The sequence below is a fragment of the Ambystoma mexicanum genome, chromosome 5q (assembly GCF_040938575.1).
Source record: "Ambystoma mexicanum isolate Mex_15411 chromosome 5q, UKY_AmexF1_1, whole genome shotgun sequence".
NCBI lineage: Eukaryota > Metazoa > Chordata > Amphibia > Caudata > Ambystomatidae > Ambystoma > Ambystoma mexicanum.
This window is the reverse complement of record NC_090933.1, coordinates 905974598-905992497: the sequence shown is the minus strand read 5'-3', so window position 1 is coordinate 905992497 and position 17900 is coordinate 905974598. Positions and strand designations below refer to the sequence as shown.

Here is a 17900-nt window from a genome sequence, read left to right as displayed (position 1 = left end):
ATGAAATCTGAGGCTTGGAGTGTGGGTGATAGCTGGGTAAATGCCGGGCAAGCTCCCCATTAAAGATGCTGCAACTCATGGAGTGAAATGGCCACTGTGGGTGAGTTGTCCCAGATCTGCTGCAGCCTCATTGGCAGCGTGGCTGTCTGCAAGGAGGGATGGGATTTGTGTACTTGACATTTGATGATGGAAAGCTAATGTTGATGGGGCGTGCCACATTCATTTACTTCGTCTTGTGGTAGTTATGAAAATGGAGGATGTTTGCCAAAGGATGGAGACGTGTCTATAGAAACACTGAGGTGCTGGAAGTAGCTCCCCAAGGCAGCTCCCAGCACATGCTTCCATTTGTTACCCTAGTTCCTGGCATAACCCTGTGGAATGCCTGCAGAAAGGCCCTGTTTTTAGAAGCCCAGAAGCTCTTTGCTTCCAATTGGAAATAATTTGCAGTTATTGTTTCTGCCTTGTCCGATATGGCATCACAGAAGAATGGGCGCAAAGCCCCTACTTGCAGGCCCTGCAGTAACATTTTCCAGTTGGCATACCCAATCAATTTCCCCAAATTTAAAGTCAAAATTCAGGACAGTGGTCAAGCACTTTTTGCCCCGCTGGGAGAGAAGAAAAGATATTAATGAAATGTCTTTGGGGAAGTGGCTTTGTATTGTGCCCCAGGCTTTGGTAAACTGGAATGCAGAAGATCTCTTCACGTGAAAGCCAAAATGTTTCTTCAAAACCTGTGGAACCAGATTGAGATGCTTTTTGTTCGCTACATTGGAAAGGGAAGACTGGCACATTTTAAGTTCATAACCTCTTTTGGCTTTTGCTAGGCCTTGTAGAGAAATTGCCCAGCAATGAAATCAGTACAAATAATGATGCAGGAAAAATGTACAATCTTATTTGATGAGTGAAATACCTCCAAACAAGAGCCTTTGGCATCAGGAAACAGGAGAATACCTCTGTTTTATCACAGTCGACATATTAACCAAATGCATTTTGTTCATGCTATAACATTGTTATTGCATAAGGAGAAGCAATGCAGAGTCGAGCATGACAAACCCTTGTTCTCACACTCTTACAGCACTCATGGAGATTTTAATGTGACAATAACACTGTTGTCTGTCGTCTAACTACAGGTTAAAAGGAGAGGAAGACTTACTGAAAAGGTTATCATCGCAGTGGGCGTCGGGATGCAATAGAAACATTCAATTCGATTAATTTGTACAACATAGACTAGGCTTTAATATAGAAGAAGCTCAAGGCATAGGCCGTGATATTGATGGGGCAGATGCAGGAAACCCGCTTAATAGTTTGTTTACATGGATTTCCCCACATCTTTCCATTCTCTTCAAATTTTCTTCATGGAGCAGGAACCCTGATCTGAAGCTTGACTGCAGTGTTTCCCACTGCAAGAGGCCAATCCAAAGCCTATTCCTGGGGATCAGTATTGTGAACCATGTAGAGGCTTGATGCCTGCAGACTGCGCCGGCCAATTTTTGGCCTTGCTCAGTAGCAGGCCCAGGCAAGAGGGATGAATTATGATGTGAGCATACCCAGTTTCTTCTTGGCCGTTGCGATTACTGATCTTCACTGTGCCAATGCCAGGGATCCATAGGAATTCACTGCATGAACCGGTCTGAGGAGCGGGAAAACTGGGGTCCGCTAGGATTCCTGTGACTGACGCTGGCTCGTGCGCAGAGCGACGATTATCCCGCCGGAACAGCACAACCTGCCGAAGCAGTCCTGATTGTGCTTATCCTCTTGGATTCCAGACAAGGCCTGATATTTAAGTACACGGCTATAAATAATTAATTTACAGTTGTTTTGTGAAAAATTGGAGCATTGTTCTCCAAGTGGTTTTAATAAGAGGTTTCAAAAACGGTTAAAAAATGCGGTACATATTCTTACACTTTACAATGTTCATATTGGTCCTGATAACATCTCTCTCTAAATGTCTTGTTGCATAGGTCACATTAACTTATTTCCCTTTTAATCAAATTAAATACATTCAGTTATTTGGTGATTGTGAATTCACAAAAGACATTGTTTTTCATCCTCGCCCAGAGCAGTAGAAGCTCGTCGGTGTCGGTGGTATAAATATTTAGATCTCTCAGAAGATCCTCTGTTGTCTTCATCTAACACGATTTTCCAAGGCTTCCATCCGCCTCGTGATCTCTTCCAGTGACTGTAGGTTAAGGGAAATTGATCGGAGCACATATTCATGTGTTTACAGTAATAAAAATTATGTGCATTTGGACATTTCCCTGCCAGATATTTTTGCCAGATTTCATCGACATTCCTTTAGTTTACTTTTCTGGGGATATGGTGAGTTGTGCTACATAGAGGCATTCCCAGGGAGGTTTGCCTGCACCCTACTCTCATGGATATCCTAGATTCACTGAAAAAACAGTTATTTACGGTGCAGTGCAGTTGTGCAGATTTAACACAACAAAACCCATGAAATTCAGCGAATGTGGGAAGTCATGACCAGCTTAACTCTGCACGTTCCCTTTGCAAAGCCCATGAGCACATACATATTATAAGAGAAGTGATTCCCAATGACATACAAAATCACATTATGGGGACATAGCATTACGGGGGACATCAACAGGAGAGCACCGTGTTTCGCTGGTCATGACTTCGCGCATCTGCTGAATTTCAAGGGTTTTGCTTCGTTAAATCTGCAAAACTTAACTGCATCTTAACTAAGGTTTTCTTAGTGAATTTAATGGGCTTGCTTTACTATAGTTTTTTTACAGGCTACTAGCCATTGTTGAGTGGCCACAGCCTTTAGCCATGTCCACTGTATATGTTCCCCCAATATGTTTCTTTTGGATCCACTAGGTGGCCATGGCCAAAGGACATAGACATGTCTTTCAGGCCCACTAGCCCAGCTCTTCGGCCCTGTCCAGTGAGCAGAGTCTTCGGCCATGCCCACTGTATATTTAAAAACACTGCTAGGCTATTAGCTAGGTCCTTTGTCCACTGTACATGTTGCCCCAATGTGTTTCTCTTGGACACACAAGGTGGCCACGGCCTTTGGCCTTGGCCAGTAAACATGTCTTTCAAGCCCACTAGCCAGGGCTTTTGGCCCTGGTCAGTGAGCACGGCCTTTGAGCATTGGCCCAGGCCTTCAGCCATGGCCCCTTTACATGTTACCCCAATAGCATTCTTCCGGTCCCACTAGCCATGGCCTTTGTCCATGGGTAGTGAACACGGCCTTCAGCCGTGGCCACGCTACATATTGCTCGAATAGGTTTCCTAAGCTGGCCCATTGGCCATGGACAAATACTGGCCATGGCCACACAGCTAAGTTTCCTTTGGACACACTAGCCATGGCCTTTGGCTGTTTCCTCTTTACACCACTACGTTTCTTTTGGACACACTAGCCATGGCCTTTGACCGTTGTCACTTTCCATACTGTACCCTTTGACATGTTGCCCCAATAGATTCTGTTGGGGCCCACTAGCCATGGCCCTTGGCACGTGTACACTTTCCATGTTGCACCATTCGGTTCCTTAATGTAACCCAATACCCAAATCCTTGGTCCACACCCTGTTTTCCCGCAAATGCCTGCAAAACCCCCAGTTATTTTCGTGTGAGACACTTTCATTCCCAATCGCATTTACTATTATTGTGGTTATACTGGGGATAACCAGGGTTATGTGAAAATGTTTGCACTCTGAACTTTGTACCCAGCCACCCGCCCCAACTGCTAAATTTCTCATGATGTCCCCTTTACCCTCCCCACCTCTAGCCTCATGCCATTTAATCCTTTTCCTGTTCCAAACAGCATTTTTTCCAGTTTTTGCTTTCGGCTAACCCCAGTTATATCAGTTATAGCCCCTATTATCTATCTCAATGAATAAAAAATAAAATGGCCTTGTTCATTTCTGAGAAGTCTCGCTGATGGATTGTGGGACACATCATTTTGGGAGAAGGGGGGACTCCCTTATAAGTCGAATATTTTAACTTTTAACAACTACTGGACAGAATAACCCCAGACCCTCCTGGAAATCGAGTCAATGCTTCGTGCCCAAATAGTTTTGTACCTGGTCCAATTCCGTCCAGCGATTTTCGCTGTGTAGTAATTTGTACTTTTTCTCTATGGGGAAATGAATGCGAGTAGGCCGAAAATAGTGCTTCTTTGCTTTCTTAATTACTTACATTAAATACATTTTTTAACCAATCTTGCCTGGCAAGGGAGGGGTGGGGGAAGGGTGTTCGTAAAATGCTTTTTGTTGGCGAAGTTATTAGCAATTCAATTTGTGGGTTTCCTATGGAACTTGATACTCAATTTAACTAAAGTGCTTTATGGTGTCTAAAAGCTTTTGACTATTCTGCCAGGAAAAGTCTCTTTCCGTGCCAGCTCCTCTGGCTAGCAAGGTATCACAGAGGCATCGTTTTTGTGAAAATGTAATTATGTTATTCTCCACCTGATGGTTCGTTGCATAATCTACACAGGCCTCTTTTTGCCTCCGTTTTTTAAAACGACTTTCTTGGTATTATTTTCTTGACTATTTGTTCTAATTTTCATATCAGCCGTTAGTGTTGCTTTCACTAATTATTTGAAGCGCTTTGGACAGCTTATTATAGAAGCACTACAAAATAACCTGCAGAGCAGGAAATGGTTAAGGCGGGCTCCAGAAGACCATTCACTGCACTCTGGGTGAGGGCCTTTAGTGCCTGCTCGCGGGGTCCTTCAGCACTATTTCCTTTCTCACGCTGCACCTCAATGCCATTTTCTTTAGGAGTACAGATTCTTCTGACACAAGCAAGTCTCAAGATTTGCTGTGAGCAGCCCTTATTTTGGAAAACATAATGGATGGCTGATCAATTTCTGTTTATTACGTGCACATGCCATGATAGCAGATATTGAAACAATACTGAATAAATACTTATCCTGCATTCTGCAACGCTCTGAGAGTCTCTGAGGAAGGCGCTAAAGCACAGTGACTCCCTGAGTCTCTGAGGAAGGCGCTAAAGCGCAGTTACACCCTGAGAGTCTCTGAGCAAGGAGCTAAAGCGCAGTAACACCCTGAGAGTCTCTGAGCAACGCGCTGAAGTGCAGTGACCCCCTGAGAGTCTCTGAGGAAGGCGCTAAAGCGCAGTGACACCCTGAGAGTCTCTGAGGAAGGCGCTAAAGCGCAGTTACACCCTGAGAGTCTCTGAGCAAGGAGCTAAAGCGCAGTAACACCCTGAGAGTCTCTGAGGAACGCGCTAAAGCGCAGTGGGCTTTCCATGACCTGGACCTATTTAAGATACTGGATAGTACCCCAGAAACACAAATAGCTAAATTTAGGCCATCAATAAAAAAACAAAAATATCCATAATAAATATTCATTATTGTAAGAAGAAAGCTTAGGGCTTTCTGAATAGGACCTGCTTTTCTTCCCCTCCTAATTAAAGGGTTTGAAGCTCATAGGGAAATGAAATGAGCTTGTGTTTGGAGGTGCTACCTCCACTCACAGTGGCCATAATGGCGAAGGCCTATTTTCCACATTCGGCAAGACCGCCACTGGTAACCAATACCCGTAATCAGCCTGTGAATTACCATTACCACTGCCAGTAATGGCCATTCAATTTGGTGGCATTTTCAATACTGGCAAACACATAATTTGGGCATAGTCTTCATGGCCAACAAGTGGCAAGAGACTATTCTCTCCATATTGCTACGAACAATTTCACACACCATAGCGGACCAGTGATCAGAGTGACATAGTAAAGGCTCTCAACCTTTGCCATGGCCGCCGCAGGCACCTGTCCCGGACAAAGCTGCAAACTGGACAGACGGCCATATCTGAGTCTCGACGAACACTGCCCGGGGAGAAAAACAATACAAAAGCACCTGTGCTCCAACGAAAGACCAAGGTCACATTCAATCTCTTAATATTTGCGCTGTGCTGCCCAGCTCCTAATCCGTGAAGGAAACCTGTAAAAATGATCATCTACTAGGCAGCATCTACCTTATATAAAGTATGCAATTAAGCATGTTTAAATGCAGAAAATATCCCACTTTTAGAAAATGTATGTTTCCTTCGGAGCCTGGCTTTGGGATGGCCCTAGTGTTCAAGGGGTGAAGGCCTGAGTAATTGATGTGCAGTATTTCATGCTGCGCCAAGTGAGTGTCCTCTGCCGAGCTCTGCACATCACCTTGTCCAACACCACATACAATCCATATATACAGTCTCCATTGGTTTGTTTCTCCCATTTTGACGAGGCTTCCGTTTTAACATCATCGCGCAAGCATGATGTGAGAGGTGATGATATGCAATGCTCAGCGTCTCCATCTTTGGAAATGACAGCGGTCTGGATGACTCCATCAAACATGGTAGGATTCTGTCTGATTGCAGTATGTGAGGCATAAGTACCTACGTGACAGTTTATGCAACAATTTACAGACCTAATTTCTATCGAGCAGATAAATAAGTTTGGTCACTTATACAATATTAGTGAGCAGTTCTGTTTGTTTGGGTGGTTTTCTTTCCAGGTCAGAAGTTCACAAGTGTCACCTTGGGAGCCCACTTTTGCAATTGCGAGTCTGTGCCTTGCGGTCACTGCGGGTGGACTGCACTTCCCTGATCACTATTTAGTCAATGTGTCAACTAAAATTAAAAGTCCCTCGAATTCCAGTAACTTAAAGTGGCCATTCTCCCCCCCCCCCCATGACTAGCCTCTTAACTTTGCCCAACTCGCAGCCTATATTCAACGTCCACAGGTATTTGAGGCTTGATGTTCAGGTCTCCCAGTAGCACCTCAGAGGTCACCCTGCACGTGGGCGCTCCTACCTGCCCTGCATAAGGCCAGCTGGAGGAAAGGTGAACAGACACCTTGTGACCATGAAAGGCTGATGATGCCCTGCGTGGACTGAGCGCATAGGCCAGGCTGAGAGCCTAGCCGCCCAACTATGCATCCGCCTAACAGTCCTCATCCTAGCAAGACAGCGCTCTTTGCACTTATGGAAGAACTGGAATGAAGTGCACCCCGGGGCCCACATCTCCCTTGCTGCAGTACTGCTGTGTGATGTGCGTGCTGCAGCATTAAGGACCACGCTTGACATCTACATACTCCTTATTGGGGGATACTTTAGGAACTGGTTCTGCGGGAACCTTACAGATTATATTTCTCTGTCCTTGGGCCAGTGTAAGCTACTCTTATGCCAGTCGAATGGGACAATGAAGCAAATATCCACATGGGCCTCCGTAGGGCAATCAGTGTGCGCTGCCCCGGGGCACGCAACCGTGCATACTCTCCAGCTGGCACATAGTTGACCAATGGGGGATCAACGTCGCAATAGAGCACAAACAATGACTGCCTGCTGCTTTAGCTGAGAATTGGGTGGTAGATAACCATTGTCAATGAGTGAACACTGTTGATCATTATGACATAAATCCAGAAACATTTTAGTCTTCCCTGGTGATGGATCTACCAGATTCCCCAAGGCCGTCAATATGAATGGTATTCAGTACATTTGGCCTGTTTACTCGGCTACGTGCTTGCACCAGTGGCCAAGTGAAGGATTTGATGCTTGTGCAGCTTGAACATTGTTATAAACGTCTTCCTACCTTTTTGTTGGTGGAATCGAGAGCTTCTTTCATGATCACACACACGATTTCACCTGCTGACCCGGCAAGGGTGATGGCCTTTATTTCGATCTTTCTCGTTCCCATTTACATCGTTTGTGGTCGTTCATGAATGAGATGGAATTGACCACCCCAGCTCTCAATTCTTCCAAGCTCTGCTGAGATGTCAGAGGCAGAGGGATGTCTAGGAGAGCTTCCTTCCAATTAGTTGTGATGCCGTGAGCGAGCAGAAGGGCTGGCGCACTGGTCCTCCCTCACATCAGAGCAACTTGGAACCCATTGTCCTTTAGACAAGGACAACAATGAAGCTTTTTAACACAAGATCACGTAGTTGATGCAGACTGTCATTTCCAGTCTTCTGTTTTATTTTGCAGTTGCTTGCATTTACTTGGTATGATGCATGTGTAATGTATTGTTGGCAACTACTAACTGGGTAACTCTGGCATAGCTTAAACTACTCTTCTGCATGCCTGGCATATCTTAACCTACTCTGCTGCATGCCTGGCATAGTTTAAGCTGCTCTGTTGCATGCCTGGCATAGCCTAAGCTACTCTGCTGCATGCCTGGCATATCTTAAGCTATTCTGCTGCATATCTGGCATAGCTTAAGCTGCTCTGATGCATGTCTAGCATAGCCTAAGCTATTCTGCTGCATGTCTGGCATAGCCTAAGCTACCCTGCTGCATGTCTGGCATACCCTAAGCTACTCTGCTGCATGTCCGGCATAGCCTAAGCTACTCTGCTGCATGCCTGGCCTAATTTAAGCTACTCTGCTGCATGCCTGGCATAGTTTAGGCTATTCTGATGCATATCTGGCATAGCTTAAACTGCTTTGCTGCATGTCTGGCATAGCCTAAGCTACTCTGCTGCATGTCTGGCATAGCTTAAGCTATTCTACTGCATGTCTTGTCTCGCCTGAGGCAAATCTCCTTGAAATGGACCGGCAAATACTTGTGGAGCTGCTTGGGATATTCGGGCCGATTCAGCAATTGCTGTCCTATTTGAACATGCGGGAGCTGCTCCTGGCAGATCTGTCCCTCGGGTTAATTCCAAAGCACCACAGGCTACGAAGCTTCAGCAGAGATGAGGTGCCTATGTTCCTCTTAATTCCAGGCCAATCGTTTTCTAAAGATCAGCGTGAGGAGCAAGATGTCTCCTTGCATGAAGTTCTCCCTGTTAGATTGGCTTCTTGGGATGGGCCGTACCCTTGTCTGTGTGTAGCAGCATGGCGTTGCGGCACCCCTGAAACTGGTGTAGAGACAGAATGCTTTCTGGACTTAACAGTGGTCCTCTCTGAAGTCTCTTGCTGTGACCCTGGCATCTAACCTTCTTCCCTGCTTTGTGTCTGTGGGGCTGAATGGTGCCATGGAGATCTGGACGCCTTGCTGCAGGTGGAGGAAGATACCCTACAACTGGTTCCTTGTTCTATTATTGTAAAACAAACATTCATACTACGCCCATCACCACCGGAGTGGTCTTGATATGATATGATAGGTTATTTATACCCAGAGGTTTCTAAGCGCGGACCTGTGGATCGAACCTGTGTTGCTCTGTGTCGTCTTGCTTCCAAGGCAAGCAGGTTGTCCCTGAGCTATCCTCCTCAGACTTTTTGAAGGTTTTCTTAGATGAGACTGGGTTGGATGTGTGTCTGGGCTGCAGGGAGCTTTTCCGCAAGTAATTATTCCGCTGCTCCATTTTCAGTGGCCCGCCCCTTGATTGTCACCTTACCAGATCTGTGTCCCTGTGCATGTACGACGCCCTCTCAATCACGATTGCACCAGACCCGATAACGTTACCAGAGGCGGCTGTTGCGCTGTCTGTAGGGTTATTTCTCATGAAGTCGCGGTAGCATATACATTCAATATAGTAACCACTGCTGCCGCCAGCTAGGTTACCCATGTCAATATGGTCGTGACAGTTGTGCAGGTGCTGTCCAACATGCTCCCTGTGCTTGCGTATTAAACAGTAACACACGCGATTCAGACAAGGCCACAGCATGCAGCCAGTCAACATTACAACTCATGTGACTTCCATGCCTGTGGAACTGCTTCAGCAGGAAGACATCCTGTCGGCTAAAATGTATTCGAAGAGGCCTTTCTAGCTGAGTACAATCACACAGCGCAAGGCTATCCATCGGGCGGAAGGTGCCTGTTTCTCTGGCACATTCTATCCAATCAGTGTTCTGCATAGGTCTGTTGCGCTGTTTCCGCTCCCGCATGACTGGCCTTCATGTTTTGCCATCACTATCACCTATTGCCTGAATGACTGGTGTTCTGAAAGATATCGCTCTCGCTTGCGTTCCTATCAAATCCGCGGCCTGCCCATGTGGCAGAAAAGGCCCTTTTCCTTCTTGCAAATATATTCAGTGTTCAACTGCATGAGGCTCTGATACATCGCATAGTCTTTTCCCAATATCCATGCAAATCGCTCCTCACAATATGCTTACAAATATTCATGCCAACATGTTTACATGGACCTATTCAAATTTCCCTCTGACTACTGGTACCAGAAATCCGTGTCGCTGCACTGCACCTGCACAACAGCTTTCACTCCCCAGAACACAGTACAACAGCTTTCACTCCCCAGAACACAGTACAACTGCTGCAGCCTCTGCCCTTTGTATCCTAATAGATTCTTCCAATGAATTTATCAGGGAGAATCCCCAAAGTCTCAGGAGATTTGGCAAGCTCTAAATCTCCCTAAAAACGTGTGGATTCAGAGTTTTCCACAAATAGTCACCCATTGTTCATGTGGTCGTGCAGTGAACTTATGATTCCCATCCTGGAATGTAGTGGCTGCTCAGAAAGCCCGGGATACAAGGTCAGTTATTGGCTGTATCCATATGGGCACTGTGGGATGATGGGTCCAGCTTCCAGCCACCAAAGGGATCATCTGGGCAATGTGAAAGCAAAACAAAGGATAACATTTCTGTGGATCTTGATCCAGGTTTGTTGTCAAGAAACAAAAACAATACTAATCATTTCTGATCCCAAGGGCCCCTAGTTATACCTGGGCATTAAAGGCTTTAAGCTTGTGCTACCCATGCAGTGAAGCCTGTTATACCTGGGCATTAAAGGCTTTAAGCTTGTGCTACCCATGCAGTGAAACATGTTGTACGTGGGCATTAAAGGCCTTAAGCCAGTGCTACCCATGCAGTGGGACATGTTATACGTGGGCATTAAAGTCTTTAAGCCCGTGCTACCCATGCAGTGAAACATGTTATACGTGGGCATTAAAGGCTTTACGCCCATGCTACTTATGCAGTGGAACATGTTATACGTGGGCATTAAAGGCTTTAAACCTGTGCTACCCATGCAGTGAAACATGTTATACGTGGGCATTAAAGGCTTTACGCCCATGCTACTTATGCAGTGGAACATGTTATACGTGGGCATTAAAGGCCTTAAGCCTGTGCTATCCATGCAGTGGAACATGTTATACGTAGGCATTAAAGGCTTTAAGCCCGTGCTACCCATGCAGTGAAACATGTTATAGGTGGGCATTAAAGGCTTTAAGCCCGTGCTACCCATGCAGTGGAACATGTTATACGTGGGCATTAAAGTCTTTAAGCCCGTGCTACCCATGCAGTGAAACATGTTATACGTGGGCGTTAAAGGCTTTAAGCCTGTGCTACCCATGCAGTGGAACATGTTATACGTGGGCGTTAAAGTCTTTAAGCCCGTGCTACCCATGCAGTGAAACATGTTATACGTGGGCATTAAAGGCTTTAAGCCTGTGCTACCCATGCAGTGGAACATGTTATACGTGGGCGTTAAAGTCTTTAAGCCCGTGCTACCCATGCAGTGAAACATGTTATACGTGGGCATTAAAGGCTTTAAGCCTGTGCTACCCATGCAGTGGAACATGTTATACGTAGGGATTAAAGGCTTTATGGCCATACTACCCATGCAGTGGAACATGTTATACGTAGGGATTAAAGGCTTTACGCCCATGCTACTTATGCAGTGGAACATGTTATACGTGGGCATTAAAGGCCTTAAGCCCGTGCTACCCATGGAGCGGGACATGTTATATGTTGGCATTAAAGGCCTTAAGCCTGTGCTATCCATGTAGTGGAACATGTGGCTATGTTGACGGACAGACAAACGAGCAGTCCTTTGGTGGTGTTTTTTCCGCCGTCTGCTAACTCACTATTTTTCTCTATACCTGGTATTGAGGCTTCTATGGGGATCCCAAAAGCGCCTCCGCCAGCATCTCATTAGGATGTGGGAAGAATAACCTGGGCTGTCATTCTGCCTCCCGCCAGTCCCTTCTGAACAGATGCCCGGCATTTCCTTAGGGTTTGCAAAGTGATCCCTCTCTTGCCAGGTGAATCTTCAGTATGTTATGCTATTAGCTTTTTGTAAACCACAGCGGACTGCCTGCCAGATTTCAACATGGGTTTGAATCCTGGATCCGCTCTTAAAAACCGAACTCAAGTACGGTGTTAGGCATGTTATAAGAAAACAATTAAATATAAATAAATAAATAAATCCAGTATCTTCAAAATGATTGTTGATCGGTACAGTGAGGCAATGAACTGCCCTTTTCTAATGAATTGTCCCTAGCCCTAATGTGGCTAATTTGTCCCTGTGGCTTGGAGGAGAGCTCATTGGTATATCCTACCCTTTGGAAGGCACTCCTTAAAGACATGAGAAGTCCACAGTTTACAGGGACCTCTAAAATGTTGTATATGCTATCACCTCATATGCTATCCTTCATCTTTAAACCATCCTGTAGACCGCATGAAGACCTTGAAAGAACACGCAACACCACCCATACCACTTTGTTATAAAGTGGCCCCTGCCCCTCACTCAGCCATTCTTCACTCCTTCAGTCACTGATTCAGTGGTTATTCACTCCCTCAGCCGCTAACACAGCTGCTATTCACGCGCTCATTTATTGACCCAGCCGCTTCTCACCCCCTTCCACTAACGTGGCTGCCATCCACACTCTCTTTTCCTGACCCTGTCTCGGCCCCATTCACTCTCTCAGCCACTGACCCAGTCACCATTCATTCCCTCTGTCACTAACGTAGCTGCTATTCATGGTCTCATTTACCTACTCTGCACCATGCACTCCCTCACTCAATGACTCAGCTGCTACTCCCTCAGTCACTGAGTCACCTACAAATCACTCTTACTATCCACTGCCTCCATTGCTGACTCCACTGCTGTCCACTTATTGGATTGCCTAATCCAGGGTTGTCCAACTCCAAGCCTTGATGGCTGGATCCATGTCGGATTTTCAGAATACCCTCATTAATATTCATGAGAAACATTTGCATACTGTGATTCTAAATGTATGCACATTTTTGCTGTCAAATATTAATTAGGGATATGGTGAAAACTCGACAGGTTTCTCGCCCTCGATGTCTGGAGTTGGACAACCCTGGCGCTGCCATCACTCCCTCATCTGGTTTCATTCTGCAGAATGAGCATCCCTGATGCATCCTGAGGCCTAAATGAATAGGCTTTGTTGGCTCTCAATGTTGCATCCCCTGTGACTGTCTGTTTGAATACTGCGAGATAATGAGATCATTTCCTTTGCGTGTATGTGATAATCCTGGCAAATCCCCCAAAAGCACGTTGTGAATATTCACGGGCCACTGATTAAAAAGCTGGGTGATCTGCAAATATTCATGGGTCACTTTTGGGGGAACTAACCAGGCGTTCTCCCACTGCCCCCCATGGTTGAGCCCCTCTGCCTTCCCCACCCTTAAGATTGTGAACGCTTTGTTCTGTTTCCAGCTCAAATGGAACGAAAAGAATATATGCTCCCCTGCCCTATAGGAGCTTGAAAGACACCAGCAGAGTAGTTTGGCGTGCTATAGGGCCACGGGTGGGGCGGGTCTCAGCAGTTGACTCCTGAGTAACCCTTGAACTACTCCGGATGAATTTCTGGACACGTTGATGGGTCCTCGAATAACCTAAGATGCAGTTGTTTCGAGTTGTACTTGCCCATGTTTGTCCAGCCCTTCATGTCATTGGCGAAGAGATTACAAGATCTAGCCCAACTATAATCTCATTCCCTATTACACCCACGTTATCATTGTTAATTGTGATTCACGCCCATAGCCATAGCTGATGGAATTTCGATTAGAATTGGGGCATTTCTTTGCAAAGAGCTGGACTCCTCTTCACCTAAACTTATTTTGGTTGCTTCAGCCTGGGCACTTTGCAACATAGGTCCATCTTTTGAGCAGTCACCTTATATTCCAAAACCCGCTATCCCTGGTGATCTCCCGTGCCCTTCAGCTGCCACAACACAACCTCTTTGGGGGCAGATCATACTTTTGTTACACGAGTTTGGGATTTACAATAGCAACATTATTTGACCAAATATTCTACCAACATTAGAAACCAGCACGTGTCTTAGTACTGCTCAATGCCTTCTAATGGCAAACCTCCCCTAAAAGTGGCGCGAAGAGATCGGAAAAACGCAAATGTGCTCCAAGTACGCCTGCCCTCTGAAAGGATATGCTGCTGGGTGAGCTTGCGCACGTCCTCGTTCGCATGATTCTGCGACTCCATTATGTTCTTACACCTGCACCGATCATCTTTGGCTCCCAGCTGATTCTCTGGAAGAAGAGAGAGAAGGGTTGTGATGAGAATTTAGTGGGATGAGTAACACGAGTTCCTGAATGAGCTACGAGCGGACCACTGAGCAGAAGATTCTGCACGCTCAGCCCTGAAGTTCAGCCAATGTTGTGCATTAACCATGATCGCTGGGCATGCAGGACAGGCGGGGCAGAACAGTGCGGCATTACAGCACAGGGGCAGAGGGTTATAACTTGCACCCGAGTTATGCACCTGGGGAAAAGCAGAGGATACATAATCAGGCCAAGGGACAACAACACCTGTTAGAGGCTTTCCCCCCAGCACTTTAATGCCATTATTATTTGTATTTTATTTATTTTTATAGCGCACCTGGCCCTGGGGCATCACTTAGGCTCCATGACATATTGAAAGCATAGCATACAGGGTACTATACAGTAAAGAAGAATCCTAAGTTACAGTCATGTGAGATTCTATGGTCTAATGAGCAAAAAGATGGTGATAAACAAGGCCCATCATCAAGCATAAATGATGTCCAAGTAAATTAAGTAGACAGTAAATTACAAGGTGTAGACATAAGCAACTATTGGGATAAATCACAAAGAGAGGTTAAAAACAGGATAGAAACAAAGGAATCTAGGGGCAGCAGGTAACGTGCGCAACACGCGCGCCCAATCAGATGTATCGCCGCCGGGTAAACGGATGTAGTGATCTCTTTCATGCTGAACACTTGAATGATGTGGTGTGGTGCACACAGAACAACAGTCATTAAAGCCAAATAAAGACATTTTGAGCAAGGAGAGAGCGAGAGACCTAATAAGTTAAAAAGTTGGCCCCTTAATGCACATGGTGATAATTAATGATTGGCTGTATACCAGCGGAAGAGGAAGGATCCAAGGAGGGCTTCTGTAAGGTGGGAATAATGCTTGCATGTTTAAATGGGCTAGGAAAGAGAGAGAGAGAGAGAGAGAGAGGAGAGAGAGAGAGAGAGAGAGAGGAGAGAGAGAGAGAGAGAGAGAGAGAGAGAGAGAGAGAGAGATGAGGACAGCGAGATAGGGCAAAAGGAAGGAGTAGATTTGAGGGAATTAGTATCGGCATCAGCAAGGAGAGAAAAGGAGAGGAATGGGGTAGTGCAGGGAGTTGTAGGTGAGGGGAGAAGAAGGTGGAGGGGGAATTGGGAGCAAAGGAAGAGCAAAGAGTGGGGGGCTTCTGAGTTTGGAAAAAGTATGTGGAGGCTGAGTGGAGAAGGAGGCGATGCATCTATGTCCTGTTTGAGGGGTAGGCGTGGTTAACCTTGATGTGATTATTGTCACAGAGTACCTGGGTGTGAGTAGTGGATTGCAGCATCAACAGGAAGTCGGTGCGCGGCGTGCCAAACTGCACACATATGATCTATGAAATTCAGGACAGGCGTGCAAACAAAAGCCCTTATTTAAGGTATTGTCGTAGGGAAAACATTCTTACTAGCACGAAAGATGGTTTATTGTTGGACACCCCGCTGACCTGCCTCCCCCAGAGGGCCCTGCAGTAAGCCACAGGGCACGTACTGTTGCGAGTGGACTTCCTATCAACTTGACATGTAGTAGGCATCATGATGGCATTTTACAGTATATTTCTTTGTTAGGCCTATCCACCTCTCGATTTTAAGGGGAGCCAGGATTCCCTCAGTGAGCGTTGGCAGCAGTTGGTGACTGGTGTTGGATTAAGGAGGCTTCACAGGTTCCTTATCAATAAATCCTTTCAATATCCTGTCTGATGCTTACTACACATTTCCCCACAACACACACGCATGCACACACACGCACGTGTGCACGCGCGCCCCCACACACACACGCGCGCAATCTCGACAAACCTCAGATTGGAAGTTAATGGGTAGGGTTATTAGGCTACTGATCCTCTGCCAGGACCTCCACCTCCCATAACTGGACTGGAAGGTGATGTGGAGGGCCATTAGGTTGGCTATCAGCTTAAACCAGGACCACACCCCCACCTACCCCTCATATCTACACCATGACTTCACGCAACCGTTCAGGAATCTGGCGACCATAAGAGAATATCATGAGCACCACAAGAGTATTGGGAAGTGCTCAAATGTATCGATCTATCGTGCCAGAATATCATCTGACCCCATTGATACCCCTGCAAAGATAACTCTTACACTGCTGACACAAAGCATCATACTCCCACGAGGAGACAGGGTGGGGGGTCGCACAGGCACCCAGGCCTCGTGTCTGACATCTACAGACTGGAATTGCACAGTTCTGCACCCACCATCTCGACAGATCTGGCCTGGGAGTTCATGGGGAGGGCCCTTCGGGTTCAGACCTCCCATCGGGACCAGCCTCATACCTGTCCCACTTATAACTTCTCATACACATTCCGGGAATTCAGCAATCACATGAAAGATCATCTGTTTCATGTGGCCATGTCAATTTCAGGGGGTGTGCTTTTCAGGTCCCACCTATCACACCATAACTGAATACCATGAGTAATTGGCAGAGAGGTACGGCTGCTTGTACATCAATGACACTGCAGCCTATAAACACTGGAGGAGGTAAAACACTTGGAGAAGCAGCCATCATTGCAAAGGGAACCTAATCCACCACAGGGCTTTCCCCCAGAGCTGCTGCCCAAAAGCCAAAGCAATCAGTACTTGCACCTGCCCACCAAGGTCACCTAAAGAGAGCACCACCTGACACTAGTCATTGATGACATCTGAAGAAGTCATGTACTCTCATAAAGTTGGACTTGAATGCGTGGGGACCCGGGCCATCAGATTGCACCACATCCTCTTCACACGTTGACCTGCAACACTACACGTGATCAGGTTTGTTGTCTCATTGGTGGTCGACGTATTACAGAAATATGCCAGGTGTCTTCATAATCAGTTTGGGCAGCAGACTGCCCTTGCCCACCACACCTGACAGCGGCTGGTGTTGCAGACATCATGGACCACTCTCTGATGTTGATCAAAAGACGTGTGAAGTGATGAAGGACCGCTCAGAGGTCTTTGGATAGGTGGCGGATGCAGATCGAGTATTGGCAGACTCCAACAAGATGAAAGCCATGAAGCTGGTAGAACTTCCTCAGACCCAATCTAAAATGTGCAGTTTTTGTGGGTTGTTTCATTACTGCAGCCATTTCATCCAAGAATTTAGGGACCTTGATGGAATCCCTTTGAGAACTCATAACATCTGCAGTATTCTGCTACTGCACAGATGTTCACCAGCATACCTTTCAGACAATCACGGTGTAAAGACTGGAGGGTCGTATCTGTACTACTGCCCTGTATATGGTAGGGTAAATGCACAAAGCACCCCAGCGAGGGCCCTAAATTTGGTAGCAATGGACAAGCAGCCAGGCTTAAGCTTCCATAAGGTGATGCAGGCAGGTTCTTAAGTACAGTGAATCCCCAAAGCCCCCACAAAGGAATGTCCACACACTATGTTAGGTGATAACACAGCTTCTTTATATAAAATAAGATTCAGGAATATATGTACTTTTAAATAATAACACTTTGTACTTGGAAATACTTATTCAAAGAATGGCAAATATATACACTCTCTATTTGATTCCACAAAATATTTAAATTCTGTAATAGATGCACTAACTGCAGACCGTTTTAAATAGACATGTGAATTCTTAAGTGAGGTGTAACAGCATAGAATAGGGAACAAAGTCAGGTTAGTTGTGAACAGTGGCATAATGCTTTCTTTAGGCTAGATATATAATTCTGTGTGAAGATCCCCCTACCTGGGCAACCTGTA

The 17900-nt window shown here is 46.1% G+C and overlaps 1 protein-coding gene across 2 annotated transcripts in view; it reads right to left on the bottom strand.

Moving 5' to 3' along the window:
* Positions 1-1813: 1813 nt before the first annotated feature.
* The window catches only part of MATN2 (matrilin 2), a 606908-nt gene continuing 590821 nt past the window's right edge, over positions 1814-17900 (bottom strand). For both annotated transcript variants that reach the window (XM_069621407.1, XM_069621408.1), the window contains exons 17-18: positions 14059-14156; positions 1814-2176 (exon numbers count right to left, since the gene is read on the bottom strand). In XM_069621407.1, coding sequence (XP_069477508.1) covers positions 2126-2176; positions 14059-14156 — 149 coding nt within the window. In that variant the 3' untranslated portion in view covers positions 1814-2125. The remainder of the gene's footprint in view (positions 2177-14058; positions 14157-17900) is intronic.